The 20,530-nt window shown below is 31.2% G+C and overlaps 1 protein-coding gene across 2 annotated transcripts in view; it reads left to right on the top strand.

The window, feature by feature from the left end:
• The first annotated feature begins 4,926 nt into the window (after positions 1–4,926).
• LOC120330367 (C-Maf-inducing protein-like) overlaps positions 4,927–20,530 on the top strand; it is a 28,510-nt gene continuing 12,906 nt past the window's right edge. Inside the window, exons 1-6 of one of the 2 annotated variants that reach the window (XM_078118945.1) lie at positions 4,927–9,859; positions 13,890–14,092; positions 15,617–15,742; positions 17,538–17,588; positions 18,638–18,709; positions 19,956–20,045. In XM_078118945.1, the coding sequence (XP_077975071.1) occupies positions 9,733–9,859; positions 13,890–14,092; positions 15,617–15,742; positions 17,538–17,588; positions 18,638–18,709; positions 19,956–20,045 (669 nt within the window). In that variant the 5' untranslated portion in view covers positions 4,927–9,732. Of the gene's footprint in view, positions 9,860–10,868; positions 11,066–13,889; positions 14,093–15,616; positions 15,743–17,537; positions 17,589–18,637; positions 18,710–19,955; positions 20,046–20,530 lie in introns of those variants that run through there. The other variant, XM_078118946.1, reaches the window with a different exon arrangement.

A 20,530-nucleotide genomic window follows, 5' to 3' on the forward strand; every position in this document is an offset into this window, starting at 1 on the left:
GTCGACAAGTAATAATTTTGTTGCATGTGGTTTGCAGCAAGCTGACAATGATTCACCTTGTTGCGTAAAACTATTCAGCAAACATCAGGTCCCAAGTTTAGGTAGCAAATCTCTACAGAACAACAGAGTAGTTCACCAGCATCTCCAGAGGATAGTTTATGGGATTCGAGTGACACTTCATTTGAAGAGATTCTGCCCTTTCCGAAGGCCCCACCTCGACTAAACCTCCACCTCGTGATCGTGAGAAAGAGATCATAACTTGTATAAGAATACTCACCAGTGAAGGATATAAGAAAGAACTAGCAGTTCTAGAAAATAAAGAGGACTCTGATATTATTATACCCAAGAAAAAAAGCAAAAGCAGGGTCCAAGAAAATAGAAGCCAGCAGTTTGAATAAATTTTATGCGAGCAAGGTCAAAGTAGGAAGAATTATAAACTGACGATTTTGAGGAGGATACAATGTCAGCAATGCCTCAGATGGTTTCATGACATTTGTGCTGGTGTTTATGGAAGAAACGTTCAAGCTTTCACATGTGTGAAAAGCCAGTAATAATTTACATATAAATAACTTGCCTGCTTCATTAGGTTAATTTCGTTATGTTATTTATGGTAAAGGACATTCAGTTGATTAACAAAAGTCTGTGCATGCATCAGCAAAGCTTTTGTACAGTTGCAAGTACATGCCTGGATGATTAATAAGTTTTCATGTCTGATGGGGTAATATGAACATCATTGCTCGCCCCCACTGTAATGCTCGAGGCTTATTATTTATGATTTTTTTAGGCGTTTTATACGCATTCAAATAGTTCAGTAGTGTGTTCAATTACTTTTGTTTAATGTTCGTTTTACCCATCCGTGTGTCCGTTTTACCCGAATAAATTTTTTGGGAAAAAATGCTCATATCTAACAAAATATAAGGCGGATTGCCGAAATCGACAGTGGGCTGTTGGGCACGTTCAAATTGGTTATTTTAATACGGGAGTCACGCTTCTATATGGTAAAGATTACGAGAAATTAAAATTTTGCTATAGTGGTGTCCGTATTTGACGGGCCTACTATATATTAAAAGACAAAATCCCTGACAAAATTTAAATATGCCCTGTTGACCAATTTTGCAACCAAAACACACATATTATGTATAAATTTGCAATAAATCTAAAGAGAAGGACCGCCGTCGCTTTCTCGTGAGAATAGAATGAATACAGAACAAAACGAAAGGAGCAAAATTGTGGCATGTTACTAAACTAAATGCATGTTCTGTGAACAATAACATTTATTATAAGCGACCGCCGTCGCTTTCTCGTGAGAATAGAATGAATACAGAACAAAACGAAAGGAGCAAAATTGTGGCATGTTACTAAACTAAATGCATGTTCTGTGAACAATAACATTTATTATAAGCGACCGCCGTCGCTTTCTCGTGAGAATAGAATGAATACAGAACAAAACGAAAAGAGCAAAATCGTGGCATGTTACTAAACTAAATGCATGTTCTGTGAACAATAACATTTATGAAAATAGCACAGAGTAACGAAGTAAAGTATCGGTAGTGAAACCGACACTACCGATTACAAAATGCTGATAATTCAAATCATATGTGACATTACAATTATCTGAATGCGACGTATTGCACAACAAAGCCTTCATTTGACCTATCGCTGAAAATATCGATTTTATGGATTCGCAATATCGAAAAACTCGAGGATTTGTAGCAGGGATGCACTGTATACAAAAATCCTCGACATTTAAGCACTTTTAACATTTCCCCTGAGGCAAATTTGACCCCTAGGTCAAATCGGACATGTCCGGGAAAAACCTCACGTATGGCAACCATAGCTATACCTATACACAAATTTCCGTAACCTTGAAAAATTGCTCTATCTGATTCATTGTCCAAGTGTTTTTTTTTCCCAAGTGCATGCAATTCATCAAAATTTATTTTCCAATAAAAACCAATTTGTTAGGCAAATAATATGACAAAATGCATCTTATCCAGGTGAATACGATCTCTTTTTGTATTGACTCGTAGATGTGTGGTCTAAAAGCCGGATTTAGACGACGAGAGGCTCTGGGCTATTCCATTTATAATGCTCCCCACAGTGATGCTATACAGTCGCTAATCAAAATGAATTATGAGGTTATGAAGACCCCAAAAGGTCGTATCGCAAAGCATTGTATATTTATTATTTATATATGTTTGCATATATTGTGTGTATTATGGTTTGACGAATGGAATAAACTCTCTCTCTATAAGTAATTTTCAAAATTTGTGTGAAAAGCAAAACAATATATGGTTGTATTAGGTTTAATTTGAAGCAGTGGTTTCCAAACCGCGGGACAATTACGATTTAAATGGCCCGCCGAACTTGAGTGAAATTATGTTTTTACCTTTTTGTGTTCGAGATAAGCCGTTGTTACGTCATTATCGCAGTTTACACGTGATTATTCGTGACATTCGTTTTTTCATCCCTAAAAAAAGACATTACCGAGGTAGAAAACTGTTTAATTTACGTTAAAATGAAAATGGTAATGTTTTTTTTTAATTTAGACAAATTTATTTATTTGACCGTCAACATGTTAAAGAAGAATATTTGAAGCGTGTCGCAAGCTCAAAAGGTTGGAAAGCCACTGATTAAAACAGTGGAATACGATATCTGTAACAGCATAGTTCTGACCTTTTTAGATACTTGAAGTGGCATTGTTCGTGACTGTGATACTAAGCGAGTTCGTCTCATACACGAGCTCCGTCTGTGGTTATTATTATTTTTGTCATACAAGCGTTACGCGCTCTTGCATTCGAAATAAAGGAAGTCTAAATTTAGGATAGACGCGGAATCCTTACGTATGCATAAGCCATAATGGTCCTTCGAAGCCGCCGGATTTTAGCAGTTTGCAAATTAAGCTGTTTGAGAGTACCTCCTTCAATTGATCCGAGTATAAGTTGGTGCCGTGATTTGTTTGTTAATAATGTGCAAAGAAAAATGGTATAGGCGATATAGGAAGTCGTGGATGATGGTTTGGAATAAGTCCCGTGACGAGTTTCATTGAATATTCTATCCTGATTTTTTAATAAGACTCGCAGCAGCAGATGAACGTAAAAATATAAGCTTTGGAAACTTATATATAATTAGGGATAGTCCGCATTTAGCAATATGTAATATGTATGATATAAATGCTATGATAACATATATATAATATTTATTGTATATATATGTTAACACAATGCAATTTTATGTATCATAAATTAAAGTGTGCGTTTAAAAAAAAAAATGACTTGGATGAAGTTATTTCTGTTGCCCAGGCATGATCAATACAACATTTCAGCCGCTCTCGACGCTACTGCCAGTCTGCCGGCTGACGTTGTGTCTACCTTACGTCATTGGCATCCTGAAATTAGAATTAAAGTTATCTTGTATTTAGGCGGTACATATCATATATAACGTGTTTCCACGAAACTAAGACCTAGCCTGAATTTTAAAAATGATTTTAATATAAGCCCTACCCGTAAAATAAGACCTAGTCAATAGCGCGAATTTTTTTTACTTAGTCGATAACAGGAAATCTCTCCTACACGTTTTAAATGATTGATAATCTATCTATGTTTCGCAGTTATTTTGACCAAAAACGTGTCGTGGATGTCGGTCTCCATATTTTGTATGTTTGAAAATCTCGTAATTTTCTACTTTATAATTTTGTTTTCGAAAAATGAAAATATAAGACATCCCCCGAAAATAAGCCCTAATGTTGCTTTTAGGAAGAAAATGGAAATTAGACCAAGTCTTATTTTCGGGGAAACACGGTAGCCTATGTGACAGTTTTTATAAACTTTTGACATTTAGCCATTTGTATAGCGGGAATGTGGCGACATATTCAAATTCAGTTATTTGCGGTTGTTTTTGTTTGAAATTGCGCCTCGGGCAATACCGTATGTATTTTAATGAACCGCAGTGACGAAAGTCATTGAATTAATAATATTGCCTACATTCTGAAATTTACGGAAAAATGACGTCTTTAGTTTGATTCCGAAAGTTTTCAAAAAAGAATTAGTCTCGGATAGACTGTTTAGTCGACATGTCAGATAGGGAAACTCACAAAATCTGTAAAGATTGTAACTGCCAGTAATACCTTATATTTCGTAATTAGGATATCAGATGACAACGGGATATCACCCCACAGCAGTACTGTACAAGCTTATAATCAAGATTATCCGAAAACCAGTGCGCGTGATTTTTATATGTGATAGTGACAGAAAACGGACATTGAAAATAAATCAATACTCGTTCCGTTCTCCGAATGCCAATGAAGCAGCATATATATATTATTTTTGAATATTCTTCCACTTTTGGGCTTCCAACTGGGATGATAACGATGATGCATTGGCAGCATTTGAGTCGTCGTGCAACGAGATTTTATTTTTGAACACGCAATATTGAACAGTATCCTTTTCCATACTTTCAACTTGGACAACCTCTGAACACCATTAAGTACAATGACTTTTTTAAATGAGTGCTTTTTTTACAACTGTCACATGCACCGCGGGGTTTGATTTAAAATTGAAATTTTACATTTCCAGAGTTTGCCCTTTGCGTAGCGCATTATTTATTTAATAATAATAATTAGGCAATGTTCTGGCTACATATACACATCAGTAAAGGTTATATATTTGTATTTTCAAACCAAATGGTCATCACGAATAAATCGCACTAAAATTATGAGAAGTTCCGTGTGCTCTGCAGGTAACGGAAAACGTTCTGCTTCATCATGCGTATGTGACACACTCGGATCACGTTTGCACTATATTTATATATATATATTAAAAATTGATCGGAGAAAAATACGATAGTTGTTCAAGATGTTTTCACATTTATTAGAATTTGTTGGTTATTAATGGGTGGATGTCGGCTATTATTTGGGGTGATATAATGTACGGTAATAAAGTAGGCTACTATTCTCAAATATTGCGGACCCGTCGTTGAGTAACAATAGTCGGGTCTGTCGACAAGACAACCCCAGTTGGGAAAATTAACTCTAGATCCCAGTTACGATGGGATAGCATTTGCATATATAACATGCGAAGGACGTAGTTGAAAGTAAATAAATACTAATACGTTATATAGTACTCACAGCGTATTCTTTAAAATCCAAAATTGAGTGACAGACATCAACCAATAATGCGTACAGCGAGATTACGTAAAGAATGAAATGTTTGCAGAGCTGCTGCGGTCTCGTTTTGCGGTTTTGGTTTGATTTGTCTCGGTGTCGTATTTCCATCCATTTATTCATTTATTGGTATTGCTTCTGTCGTTCCATGAACTTATATAACTTTACTGCTGCATCATATATTTGTGTTATGTTGTCATGCCCCCCCCAGTCTGCCCATTCAGCCATTAAGCTTCCTTCCCCACTTCCAGACTTCCCTGTCACTGCGCCAACGAAAGTTTAGTTCACAGCAGTAACCTGACCAAAACGCGAATTCACTAGTTAGGCACATAGTACTGTAATACAGTAGTAGCCTATAGCTGTATAGTGCAGCGATTAAGTTGAATTGAAGTGATGATAACATATAAATTAATGTATATTTACTGATAAAAATGGGAAACTTTATCTGGAATCAACAATGGAATAATATGAATTGCTGGATAATACTGAATGATGTTTACTAATATATTTGTTTATTATATGTAACTATGTTCTATGATTATTATTTTTTCATCATTTATTTATTTTTACAAAACTGTTATGAATCCACAACGTGGACCTTTAAAAAAAAAAAAAAAAAAAAGAATTGAAGTGATGATGATGATGGAAGTCAACAAGATTTTCAGATATTCTTAAATAATAAACTGTTCCGATACCGGTACTAACTGCAGATCTGACTATAGAATACTTGTTGCAGTATTAATAAATCAGCCTCCTGACCTCCTTACTGGAGTTCAGTACTGCCAGACTATTCTAAGTAAACTACATAACTTACAGATGCCTGGACTAACAGACTAAGGTCTGAAGGTACTTTTAAAGAGAGAGGTAGGAACACATCATTGTTAGTTACATCTGTACATTGTACATGATACATTAATAATAGTCTGATAGTAAGAAAATGCTGATAACTGGATAAAATACTGGAATGATAAACTCTGAAGCTGGTGAACATTCATGTGTATTGCAGTATTGAACTAAAAATAAAGCAAAAGGATATTGCTTGGACAAAAATACAGAAATATCTAGTAAAGCTCGTTGTAACTTAGCAGTAAAATTAGGTCTGTCTGTCTTTAGGTCCTTCAACTTACTGGTGTAAAAACATCTTTCAGTCTTTGACTAGTTCCTGGACTTTGTAAGTCCAATATTATTTTGAACTGTGTGATAAATTAATTTTGGCTTCGGTTTCAAAGCACTCTTGGCTACACAATAGTAATGCATTTTTGGCAATCTGCGGCTTTTTGCTTCAAAAATGATTACAGTGTGTATAAACATCATCTTGAGAATATAAATTTACTGCTTTGTTGACAAGTTTAAAACCATTATATTTCAGTATTTATCAGGAGTGTGATTACAGGTTTAATGACATCATCATTAAATGGAATCATTCCGCTATCAAGCATATAACATTTATCCATAAACACATGTTTTGTTCCACTAATGTGATTATTGGACACGTTTAGTGGACATAACGATCGTCTCAATATTATGTTGTTATTGTTATTATTTGTCTCCATCATTTTTAAAAAATCGCTTTTCTCTTCGAATACTGGACCAATTGCTTTGAAATTTCCTGTGAGTATCAATTTATCCAGAAGGGAACACTGGCTGTCCGGTTTGATTCTGTAAATTATTTCTACGCGAAACTCGGAATTTTTTTGTGGGTACCGGTGGCGTCAAAGGTAAATACTGCTTCGCTCTGGTTAACATGTCCATATATTTGAGCACAGCTCTCTTGTTGATAAGTGACCCCAAAAGAGCTGCAGTAACGTCAATAAATATTTGTTTAGACGCCATCTGATATCGGTTGACTTGAGACAATATAAGTTAATGAGCTCAGGTGAACACCTGAGAGAGTACCAAAGCTGAGACTATCCCACAATCAGAAAATAGTAGAAGTCTGATTACGGTACTTGTTCTTCTGAAACAATATTTTTACCATAATGGTTGAGGGGAATGTGAATATATTTTGAATTAGTATTATTCAAATAATCAAAAGTATTTATTAAATTCTATAATTAGGCAGCTTTATGAGAAAAATCTTGTGTTCGTGGTTTTTATTGACAAATTTTTCATATAATTGTGCATATTGCATCAATGTGATTCAATGCAAATCTAATGTCAAAAATTGCTAGTTGACAAAACTTTTTGTTCGTCAGTTTCTTAAAGTAAGCTGTGTCATGAGACTTTATCATCGATTGTTTTATTGGTTTCACATGAATTGCACATTTTATGGAAAACTCTCTGAATCATTCAATTCATTATTCAGTTATATTCATTCAGTTATATTGCATTGTGATTGTAAAAAATACCGAAGACGCCAAAGAAAATTTCTTTGTTGTAAAACAGTACATGGCTGTTTTTTGGTATTTTATAGTAAATAGTCTTGGATGCAAAATGTGTGAGAAAGGGGACTTTATGTCACACACAAGTACTTTATTTGAATGTAATATTTATATTTTATTATGGTAGATATTTAAGAAATTTGCTCTTGGCAAGGCTATTGATAAGCAATTACTTTATAATCAGATCTCAATCTAATACAATTTGCCTTAGACAGGTTGGTGGGTTTAGGAATACTCTTTTACTGAACAGCTTTCAAACTCCAAACCTTGCAACAGTCAACATGAGGTGTACATATGGATCGTTTTATTTAACTATCATTGTTGTGTTAGTCTTGTCTAAGTGCTCCTGGTTGTTGTGGTATTTTCCCTCAATGTTTTTCATTTCAATTCATGGGAAGTTGACTGTCGTGCCCACGTATTTGAGATATCTTGTTAATTCTAACAACACATTAAAAAAAAATACCGATATAGTTCTTGTTATAGTTTATAATCTTGGATAAACCAATTAATTTTTATGGATGTTTGCAATAGTAATTGGCAGTTATGAAGAATGCGCTTTGGCTTAATAAGAATGAGTTCAATTGTTTTTATGCACTCAATTATTGAATATTACACTCGGTGACAATGATTTATTGTTTTAGTATCTATGTGTTTATTAAATATTGAAAGTGTTATTTTTGTTACGAATAGATATTGAACATCGCTTCATGCCAGAAATACATATAAATCAAATCTATTAATGTGCATTGAATATGATCGGCATAAATGCAATGTAAAAATGTTCAAATGTGTTTCATATGGAGTACGCAACCGAGGTCATTAAGAACATATTCTGAAAAAACATCATCTTTATGCAAATCATCCCAGATTACTGACATTTTGGGGTAGCCTACAATCATACGCACAGTTTAAAAAACATTTTCATATGCATAGAAGTAGGCTAATTAGGAATTTCATGGGTTTCCTTTTTTGGGTTACCCTGCGTTTTAGCGATATGATTTCTAACATAGAATCATAGATGTAACATGTAAGCATACGTTATATTTGAATGATGTCGCTCGTATATGTCATAAATTAGTGATTGATATCAAGCTTCCATTTATTTATTTTTGTAAAGGATATGTGTGACATGTGAGAATGATTCATTAACTATGTTGCTTAAAAGTTGTATTATTATCAATCCAATTAATCCTACAAGGTATGATCTCATTTACGTCATTCAGATTTTCTATATATAGTTTAGAAGAGTTCTTTCAGTTCATTACTTAGTCTTATTCATTTTTTTATATTTATTTCTATGTTGTGATAAGTTTTTTCTCGTCTCTTGTTTTTTGTCTAATTTTTCTTAAATACATAAGTCTCATATAGTATTTATCCTAGTAAAATCATGTATTATTGCCATCCATATTTCTGTCAGGAAACAGATTCGCTTTCATTTTTTACTTGTTTAATTAATGATAATATCAAAAAATATTCTCTTTTTTCATATACCGGTATATTGATTTGCTATATTATGCCTTGTTTTGTTTCTATGTTTTGTTCACGTCATGATTAGGTATAATTGGCAGGTATTATGGAAATATGTTGATAATAACTCTATAATATATTATTGCAATTATTATGAACACCTGTCTATCGATATGTCCAGATAAGGCAATTGATCATACTCATTTTGGGAACTATTTGGGTTCAATGTGAAAGAGTGTCTAATTTATGTAATATTTATATAAATTGATTGCATTCTAAAGAAATTCTCACCGGCGGAATAATCTTTATCTATTTATACTTACATAAATCTGTCAGTTTAGTTGTTTTATCGGTATCGAGCTTATAACAAAAGAATTCTGTATATGGGTGTATTTAATGTAAGTCTTGTTGCAATCAAATCGATTCTCAGAATATCTTATTAACCAGGTTTGTTATATTTCAATCAGTGCTTATTTTAGTTTTTTACCTCATTGAATACACCTTTATTTGCACACCATTGCACTAATTACATCAAAGATCTTTTTACCTAATTTAATATGGAATTTATGAACAACCGGCATTTCCATGCTATACTTATTTATGTCATATGCTTATTATTAAAATTCCCAAACCAATATTTTAGAATATTTTTTAGATACAACAATGAATACTGAAACCTATACTATTATAGTTCAATGTTAATCATTTGGTGACTGATGCACAATGTCACGGAAAAACGTCAACGTGTTTTCAAGACAAAGAAGCTCTAGTTTAAAAGAAAAATTCTTTGCAAATAGGGACAGGAAAAAGTCACAAAGTACAAGAGCTCGAATACAAAGCACAGGAGGACGTAAGTTTCCCTTTTTTCTCGGTATTTCGCATGAATTTTTTATGGAAAATCTGTGCGCTCGTTGGTGGAGATAAGTCATGCACTCATTGTTCCAACTCTAAAATAAAAGGAGGAAGTGCGTAATGATTAGTTTCAGATCATTGTAGGACAGTCAGCGCATTGCAACATGGCATCAAATATAATATGAGTTATTGTATCAGATATCAGTCAGATACGCTGGTCACTCAATGCACAGGGTTTATCGTACGGAAATTCCGAATAATTTAGTTGAATTATTTTATTTAAAAATGGAATGGAAAGATGGTGTTAGAAATCATTTTAAGGAATCTGAAATTTTATTATCATCTTAGCAATAGATTGGTAGCATTACCAATGTCTGTTATTTTACTTTACCTTGGGTTATTTATAGTTATGAATAGTGTTTATTTAGTCTCTTTGCAACTAAATTATTACACATGCCTTTGAAATTAATGTAAATTGATATGAAGTATTACTTAATAACAATTAAAATTGGTTTCGGTCTTTCGGGCATTCATTACTAAAGTACTTCTTCCAAGAAAATGTAATGATATTTATAGCCATTTGTCATACAGGGCACTGAGGGCAGCCCAACAGAAGGTTATCAGTTATTAAATAAATTACGGTAATTACATTTCATATATATAATATACCCGTCAGAGATTTTAATAATTATTTTCTAAACATCCAACTACTAATCAGAACAGCTTTTTATCCATTTTGGTTTTTTAAAAGTTTTTATGAAAACATGAGAAGTACCCAAATTACGAGTTTTTATGAATTTCAAATACACTTATGCCTGAAAATTTTTTTATTTTTATTTGGAGTACGAGTATAATAGTATGTTAATAAAAAACAAGTCACTGTATTGTGCTATTATTTATGAAATGTTTGAAATGCTGTTAAGAGGATGATTTTAATTTAACGCTACAAGTAAATCTTTCCAATTTGGGTATTTTAATATTTTAAAACATATTCAATTTATTATCATTTAAATGTTCATTCAGTAAAGACGTCTACAATCAAATGTCTTCCTGTATTGATATCTTATACATAATATAATTCTATGCAAAATATTTCTCTAATATACCGTAGCTATTATAAAAAACATATTACACAAACCGGAATCGGGATTAACTATGTCTTCTAGAGTCAAAGAACAAGATTTTTGGGATATTGTGTCTAAAGGTGGATGCATTGTATATATGATTAATGATTGTATGATTATATATATTTTCATAGGCAAAATTTGTGTGCCAAATTTACTTTCTATTGAAAATAAGTTTCTCTGGCATGAGTCAAGAATGGTGGTCAAAGAATTTGCCTTAGATGTTTGAGAGATATATTAGGCCAAGTTCATTTTTTATTTAAATATTTTACATAAAAATATTCATTTATATAAAAATATTTACTCATTATCATGGATTTTATTAACTCCTCTGCATTTTGTCATTTTCCCTAATTTTTCGTTTCATAACGATCAATTCGAAACATCTACGTTGAAATTAAATACTACCAATTTGAGGTATGACATTTAACTATGTAGGTATTTTGTTTTATTCTTCTAGATGTTGTTATGTTATGTTGTTACTTGTTGTTATTTCTAATTGATTAATTAATTGGATGTTTTTATAGTTATAAAAATCTACTATAAACTATCTATAAGCTTTGTTAAAAGTGACAAGATCATGTGGGAACATTCGAGTATAATCCATAAATTTCAAATTATAGTTATCGGCAGATAAGTTGTGCAATCTAGTCATTTTTGTTGGGAATTAATTGGTCTTTTGGAACCAAATCATGATTACCGGTATTGAATTTTTTAAGGTTATTTGAGCTCGTAACAAAATACATTTTTCTCAAATATATCATTTCAGATACGCTTTGAATTATATTCTTTAAATTCCTTCAAGTAGTTTGGTTTTTTAATCTGTGGTATTGTTATCTTTAAGTGAATCATAGAGTATTGACGTCATTCCTTTTCCATTTTCAGTAATTATAGCTTATCCTGACTAATGTTTACAACTCTATAAGGCTTAATTACAGTATTGGGTTTAATATATTTCGGAATTCATACATTTTCCCTCTATAGGTATACGTTATTATAATTTTTGTTTATAAATTAATCATCTCCCCTAAGGGGCTCTTTAGTATGCAAATGTATAATGTGAATTTTACATCATTTTAATTTATTTTATATTGATTCCTCATGCAACAAATTAGAAAATGCAGATTGTGTTTTATATGTTAGTATGATGAAAAGCACTTTAAATTAGTCCTAAGGAGCCGAGAAAACGCTCCTTATCTTTTTATTTCAGTGAACATGTACATATATTGGAATTTTATATAGGACTAGTAATTCTAGATCAATTATTTCCAGTGTTAATTGGATCACGGTTCATGGTAATAAAAAATGTTGAATTTACGAAACAAAAAAATTGAATTATGAAATAAAATTTTTTATAATATAAAACTCGTTAGAATTAAGTATTTCTGATGGATTATGACTTCAGAAGCAACTTTTTGCTATTTTACTTAATCTGCCTTGTAAGTTATTTTGACATCTCAGTGTAATGAATAGGTCTATTGTTGTCATCCATATTCAAATCCAAATATTGATATATATATAGGTGTAAGATGAAACATTGAAATATTAATATATCTATTTCTAATATTATACAGCTTCAAAGCCTATATTTATGTTTTCTTTAATAATAGCAAATAATATGACTAATTTTGAGTGATGCAGAACAATAACTAGTTATTAAATTTGAAATGTTTGACCCATTATTTTGTTATAAAAACCAGTGCTGTATTGTCATATAATTAGAGTTAGGATGTTAATAAGTGAAAGCATGGCCCTGTTTGAAACCAAAGTTATTATTCTTAAATGCAAGATTGCAAGTATTCATATTTGTTGATAGTAGCATTAGAAATTGCCTTTTCTTTTACTTTTATAGTGCGAACAGCCATACCATAATCTGACACTTGAGCTTTCACACATAAGTGTGACAGTATAAGAGCTTGTTATTGTCCTATAAACATACAAATGTTTTGTGATAAATTTTATATTATTTATGATATGTAATAAACTTGCTGAATAGCTAGACTCCAGACAACATTGTCATTGAGAACCCTGGAGATAATCATATTAAAATAATTTGGTATTCTGGAGATTTTATTAATATTCTAATAGGATTTATAAGGCAATAAAGTTATTTAATGTAATATATTTCACTTCCTGTAATGTGATAATAATTTATAATCTCATACAAATAAAATGAATTTCTCTAGTAAAAAGTACCGTAATTCCATTTATTCAAATTTTTAAAAACACCACTTTTTTATATCAGCAATTTAGTATTTTATTCAAAAAAAAAAATTTATTCTACATCTCTAAATTATCTTTGACGTCAAAAACTCAGATTACTTGAGATTTGTCGCTTGTATGGGTATTTGTTTTTATCATACGGAATTGTAAAATCAAATAAATGGTATGATATAGGTAATCTTGCAAGTACTAGATGATCAAAAATTGACGTCACAGTCGCTACCACAAATAATTGCGTCATTGTTTTATTGCCGTAAGCAGATATAATGATGACGCCTCGCCGTTCAACAACATATATCAATGTGTCTGTGTATATTTTTTAAGTACCGGTACTTCGAATTATTTGTCATAAATCAGCTTTATTAATATTATTCCAATTTCGTTCATCAAGCAAATGAAGTAGGCTAATATGTCAAACTCTGCTTTGTTAAGTATGAGATTTTACTGTCTAATCTAGAAGTTTTATCCTGAAAATTAATATAAGCTACATGCAGGTATTACATAGCTTTTGGGAATACACTCATCATGATTTATGTAGAACAGTCAGAACATCGTAATATATTACTATTTGAATGCATAAAATTACAAAAAATATTTGAATTGAGAAATATATTTTACAACTACCCAGAAATAATGTTTTGAATTTTCAAATAAATTACATTTCAATACTTTCTTATTCAGTGCGATCATGTTCAGCATCAGAAGCACCTAGTCTTGTGTCTACCACCAAGTACAAGTTTGTCAAGGAGGCCAATGTACGTGTCTACACTCTTGACAACATGTCTCGTAGTGCCTGGGAGAAACTTATCAATCACACAAGGTTTCCATGGAGCTGGGACACGTTTACGGTCGTCCTTGGGGATACAGAGTTGCATTCTCCCACGGTTAGTTATGACAACTTGTTGTTCTTACTCACCTTCGTCTGGAATGACTGATTTGTTTTCCAAACTATTTATAGATCCGATCGATGTATTATTAATGATCAGGTAATTCGGTATTGCTAGAGAAATTATGATAACATCTTACATTTGTTTCCTTTTTTTGAATTTTTTTTCTCCATTTTTATTACTAGGTATTGGAAGTTTTATAAAGAGTTTATTTTGGAAATTTCCTTGTCCAAACATATGACAGGAAATAATCCAGTATATCAACATAACATGAGCCGAATGTAATATTTTCAAGTACTTGGTTTCCATTTCCCTACTTGAAAAATGGTTCACGATCCTTGTTGCAAAATATACATTTTCAATTATACCAAAATAAGATGTAAGCCACATCTATAATAAATACATAATAGTCACCAGATTAGCTTGTTTTCAATTAACTAGAGCGTCTATTCTAATTTTGGTCAGCAAGTTCCTGATTTACCGTATATTAATTAAAGTTTTTTTTTTAGCATAGGTGACTCACTTCTGAATATAGGCTATGTATAATATGTGTGTTCCCAAATATCCTAATTTAATTAATATTTCATGTATCCTTTATGACCCTCTGCCTCTGTTTTGACGATTCATGCATGAATAATATGATATGGGTATCAAATAAACCAAATATGTTACATGGTATCTACGTAGTATTCTGATGACATTCACAGTTGTCATGAATGCAAAAATTGCAATGCACAAATGCATTAAATTGAGTTATGGGCAATTTAAGATATTTTTCAATTTAATATTATGTAATCAGGCTTCGTAAAGTTAGTTGATATCCAATTTTATCCGATCAGGCCCATTTGCCATTATTAATAAATTATATTCGGCTGTGTAATGAATATGCTCAGAATAGAACCATCATCTATATAATATTTTTGGGCCTATTTTGTCACTTTAATTATTTACGGCAGGTTTTATAATTCGATTTTCTAAGGTATTGGTGTCGATAATCGAAAAATAATCACAATAATAAGATGCTATTTTTGTTTCATGAATTTAAGATGTAAAATTGATTTTTTTGTTATATTTTCATAGCTTGGCGGCTTCATAAAAGTACTGTAATATTGACCGGGTTGTGCAATTGAAATCAGGGATCATAAACTGATTTGACATTTTCATTTCCTGCTGACTTCCTTCCTTAAAAATTCGTCACAAAAGTTTTATTTTGTGTTATTACTCCAAACATTTATGAAAACATGACCAATTGCTGTAACTTGATAAAATTTTCAATGCTTTTCATGCCGTAGCTTTATTTATTTGTGTCTTTACCAAGTGTAAAGTTATTTATAAATTGTTATTCTAGTCTATTGTTCATACGAAAATGTTTTTATAGCGTTCTGTTTGAGATACGACTTGGCTGTCAGTTTTAAAGTTTTGCTAAGAATAATATTCTTATTCTTTTCAAGTTTGTATTTATTATTATTATGCGTTTGTTTTTTGTTCGAATTCTTACATATAATTTTAAATTTACGTCAGGCTGTTGGGGTATTTTCCGAACCTATTCCATACATCAATATAGATACATGGATGACCATCAGCATTCCTCACTTGTCTTTCCATCTTATAAAGCTCGTCTGTAACGATGCTTCCTACTTGATTCAGGTAAGTAAGCAGAAAATAATCAATTTATCAAGTTATTAAATTGTTGGCAATTACCGGTAGTTAGGATTATTTACTATTTTTCATCAATCAAGGTTTGAAACCTAACATTGGTGAGGGGTGACGTTATTTGTTTGTGTGATCAATACTCACTTTTCATGACTGATGTATTAGATCATAAATTACTAGAAAATTTTACAAATTGTGTCTTTAAATTATGATGGATGTTGTTTTCAGTACAGTACAGTGTAATTCTTTAAAAATTATTCTGTGTTTCTGAATTATTATTGACTAATTTCCTTGCATATCCCCAATAATCATGGTTAATAAACTGCTCTTCATGATAATGCTTGAGAAAACTAGAAACTGGAAAATGTAATGTGTGTTATAATACTCTCTGTAGTCTGTATTCCATCCCAGAATGCATTTTAAACTATTTCTTCTGTTTTGCATTTAAAACTGAATTGCATTATAGATCACATTTAGGCAGGGATGTCCAAAGTGGATATCAAATTTCAATGTTTTGAATTCTTGATTTTTTGACCAATTGAGAATGGTTCTTTTTAAAAAATTATCATTTCGATCATTTGAAGTCTCACATTAAACTTTACTGCAAACTGCATACTCATGAATATTTGTTGACATGTATGTGTTCTCTGTTGAAACTAGCCCAATTTAGTATTTATTCCATTTATAAAAATGTCATTCAAAATGTATTCGGTTTTTGGGTTATTATTCAGTTTTGGTCATTTTCGGAATTAATAAATTAGTTAGTCAACTAACCAAAATTCTCTTCCTGTTGGATGTGTATATTATACATTGTCAATAAGTTATTCCTGCACTCAGATGACATCGTCTGTCATCAATTAAAATCTGTATTCCCATTATTAAAACTTGAAGGCAATTATTATATCATATACCATTATTATGTCATATATCTAATTTTAGATTACACTAACAACTTGTTTAAAGCAAGCATGCTTGATCATAACATAACAGCAACTGTTGCAAAATTGTTCGTTCGTTACTTAGTTATTACAGAACTATCTTTGTAATCCACACCCCAAGACACAGTGATATAATCTGTTTAGACTCCTCCTGTATTTTTCGAGTTGTTCGGGCTTTCTGCTAATTAATCAAATTTTTCAACAAGGCATACTTTGTACTTCATGTTTCGTTATATGAATAGTTTATATCATCAGTATTAATATATCATTCAGTATTAAGATAAATTAATCCTATACCAATACGTTTATGCCGCGTTTCAAATATAGGTGGGTGATAGGGCATTGAATAATAATATGGAAATATTATTATTGAAATAATGTGCAGCTTTGGTAGAGTTTAAATTACAAAGACACTGTATTCAATCCTCAACAGTATTTCTAAAGTGGCCTCCATTAAAATTATGAAAACTGTAAAAAAAATATTAAGAATCAATCAAATCATTGTCTATTTAATTCTCTTTATTTACAAATTCCAACTCATTAGATATAACATCAAATTCAATGTACTTTTTGTTAGATATGCCTCAATTTAGATGTATTCGATATTGAAAAATATTATTTCAGAATGTACGGTATTTGTAAATTCTTTGGTTTTGGCCATCCTTGGTCTGGTCTGGTCTGGGCTGATATTTTATACACCTGACGCTGATTAAGAGTTTTAATTCTTCATTTGATATGCCAATATTATCAAATATAGTAAAATTTATTGCTTTAATAATACTGCATGTACTTTTAGTAACATTCATATTTCAATATTATGTTTATATCTATCTTTATCTTTATCTCTTCAGGCACCTGATGCATATCAAAGAGACAGATTATTGCACTCTGTTGAATGGAAGGTATGGTATTATCAGTGGATTTTAATTTTATTTATCATTATCAGGAAGTATATTCACTGACAACACTAATTGGCATGAGTGCCATGTCATGATGTCATCTTTGGAAATATAGTTTATTATTTTTAATTCTCTACAATTTAATTTAATTTTCACATTTGTACTAAGGAAAACCTTACTTTCGAAACCTAACTCACATCAATCCTACATGATGCAAATTTTTTTATGATGTATTCATGTTAATGCTACTCTTTGCCGAGTTTCAAATGCATTTGTCGAAACAAAGTGAACTCTGTCTGTCTAGCTTCCAAGCTATAAATAACTCTATAGACTTTGACATTTCGAATTTGTCTTCGATTTATAATATGCAAATTTGATTTAAAAAGATTATACATGCGATGGTCCTAACTGTCTAAGGCAGGGCAACATTTTTTGTCGGTGGGCCATATAACTAACTTCAGACATCTAGCTGGGCCACACAAATAATTTAGATGGAAGGGCAAGAGGAGAGAATGTGGATATCGCTTTATAGCCTAACAGTAATCAAGGCACTGGGAAAAAAAAAGAAAAAAGATTTAACATAGTGACAAGAGCAAAATGCATTATGTGTTTTCACCCACGTGAACGTCTTTTCAAACATAAAGTAGGATTATAATTTTATGCTTGATGGGGGAAATCTGAGTGATGAAAAGGGCCACTCATCTTTTGGGAATATGAAATTTTAATTGTGAGCATTAATCAAGAGATAATGTTAGGTTTGCTTTTTGTTACTTTTATATTTTTCTGCATTCTTATTTTAGGCTCTCCTAATTTTTGTTATAAGACTGTATTAAAATTATTACGCCAAGCAGTGCAATGCATATATTTTTCATAGGGCCTACTTGTTTAATTTTAACATGTTCTTGTTTATTTTTTGTGTCGATTTTGATTTATCTAGAGCTGTGCTGTGCAGCGTTGCAAGAAATAAACACTTTTGCAGTAATAACACTCAATGAAAAGAGTTTTTATTTTGAATGAAACAATCTTGATTAAATTTTATCTTATTTTGGCAGAAAAAAGTTTGCAAATACAAGAAAAGTCTGTCTTCTAGTTCAAAACCAGAAACTACTTTACAGGAACTGCAGGTTGGCTTTATTATCTATTAATAATAAAAACACATTTTTTTCTAAGAACATTTACCCACTCACTCAGAAGTAAAGAAGACTTATACCTGATCGAGGTTATTAACAACCACTGAAATGTGAAGGGCTACTGAAAAATATATCATTTTATGGTGGTGCATTGAGTGTAAGCAAGTACTGATTGATCTTGAAAATTTTAACAAATCATTTTATAATATAATCAGGAAGACAGTTATGAGGAAGTGAATTCCACGTAACTTGGGAAAACGTTTCCACGTTCTTGGGAAAAATTTCTTGGCAATCAATGATTTTTAATATTTTCTTTTATTTTAGTCTTGTGCGATAACACTAAGTCAATTTTCACTTTTGAGTAAATATGATTCATTTGACGTCAATTTTATGTACTTCCTTGTGTTGTTGACAATTGCATGTGACATGAATCACGCTTCCGTGTTCCAAACGCTTAAGGAAAGTACCTTGGCGTATTGGAAAATTCGCCTTTTCAATACTATATGCGAAATGTATGAATTGTCCATTGGCATACTTCGTACTGATCAATAGCCTACATGAAATTTATTTTGGGCCGTTTTTGTTTTATGCACAAAAAATTTTATTCCTGCTATATTGCAGACATATTTCCGCTTTCGCAGTCTTTTATAAAAAAATATCATAATTTCCTGATCTTCCATCGCATTTATAATTTTTGTATCTAGTTCCCATCCTTGATAATAATCCAAATTTTCACATTTCTGATAAAATTTATTTTTTTTCAAAAGTCTATTTTAAAGTTTATGAATAAATTTTTCATGAAATTTTTGAATATTTTATAAATGTGAAAAAAAGACAGATATAATGCACTTTACAATATAATGGAAGAGGGAAAAAGGGTGTAATTTCTGCAAGCCATAAAGTATTTATGTGTGTATAAATAGAATGTGTATTTATGAAGCTTTGATAATATGTTTAAAAACGACTTGGTTTGGTAGAATTATATGATTTTCTTTGTCTCATCACGACATATTAGATGACAGCATGGTTTTTTGGACCCACTCCATGCCCCAGAAATGTTGATATTTCATTTTAGACCTGACATTGAATATTTTAAAGATTAATGGTTATTGCAAATTGTATTTTGTTTAAACTGCAAAACAGCGTGAGGTATAACATTTATTTATTACCTTTGTTATACGACTCTACCAAGTACCAATAATAATATATATCTGTAATAATGCCCACAAATTTATTTCAGAAATTAGTCAAATTGACTCTTGATGGACCGTTGTATATTGATGATACTCACAATACATTGTTGGATATTGTATCCAATCTCATTTCCAGAGTAAGTATTGTACTTTATCAATTAAGCTTCAATATTTCAACACAATTTGCATCCATTGAATTTTACCAAATTGATTAAATTAAATAGTAAATAATCTAGTCTTTGATCACTTGTTCAAAGCCTTGTTCAGAGTGAAGGTTCAAAACCTGCAAAAAAAAAAATTTGCTTCATAGAAATATTTGGAATAGCTTTATTTTAGTACAGTATATCACTTAACTGATCGGTTTAGGTAAAATAAGGTTCAGAGTTGATGTTTGGAAAAAGTTTGTTTTTAGAATTAATGTAACTGAATTTCTGTGTTTTTTTTAGTCAATTTATGATCTAAAATCTGTGACATTGTGATTTTGTTACTAAATAGAGAAGATACCATACAGCGATGTCCCAAATAAATCAAATATTTGAATACATTCAAAATTAATTATGCTCGACTTATTGTTAAACAAATGCTAGTTAAAACAATATTAATCTCAATTATTCTGCATAAA

The sequence above is a fragment of the Styela clava genome, chromosome 12, assembly GCF_964204865.1.
Source record: "Styela clava chromosome 12, kaStyClav1.hap1.2, whole genome shotgun sequence".
NCBI classification, from domain to species: domain Eukaryota; kingdom Metazoa; phylum Chordata; class Ascidiacea; order Stolidobranchia; family Styelidae; genus Styela; species Styela clava.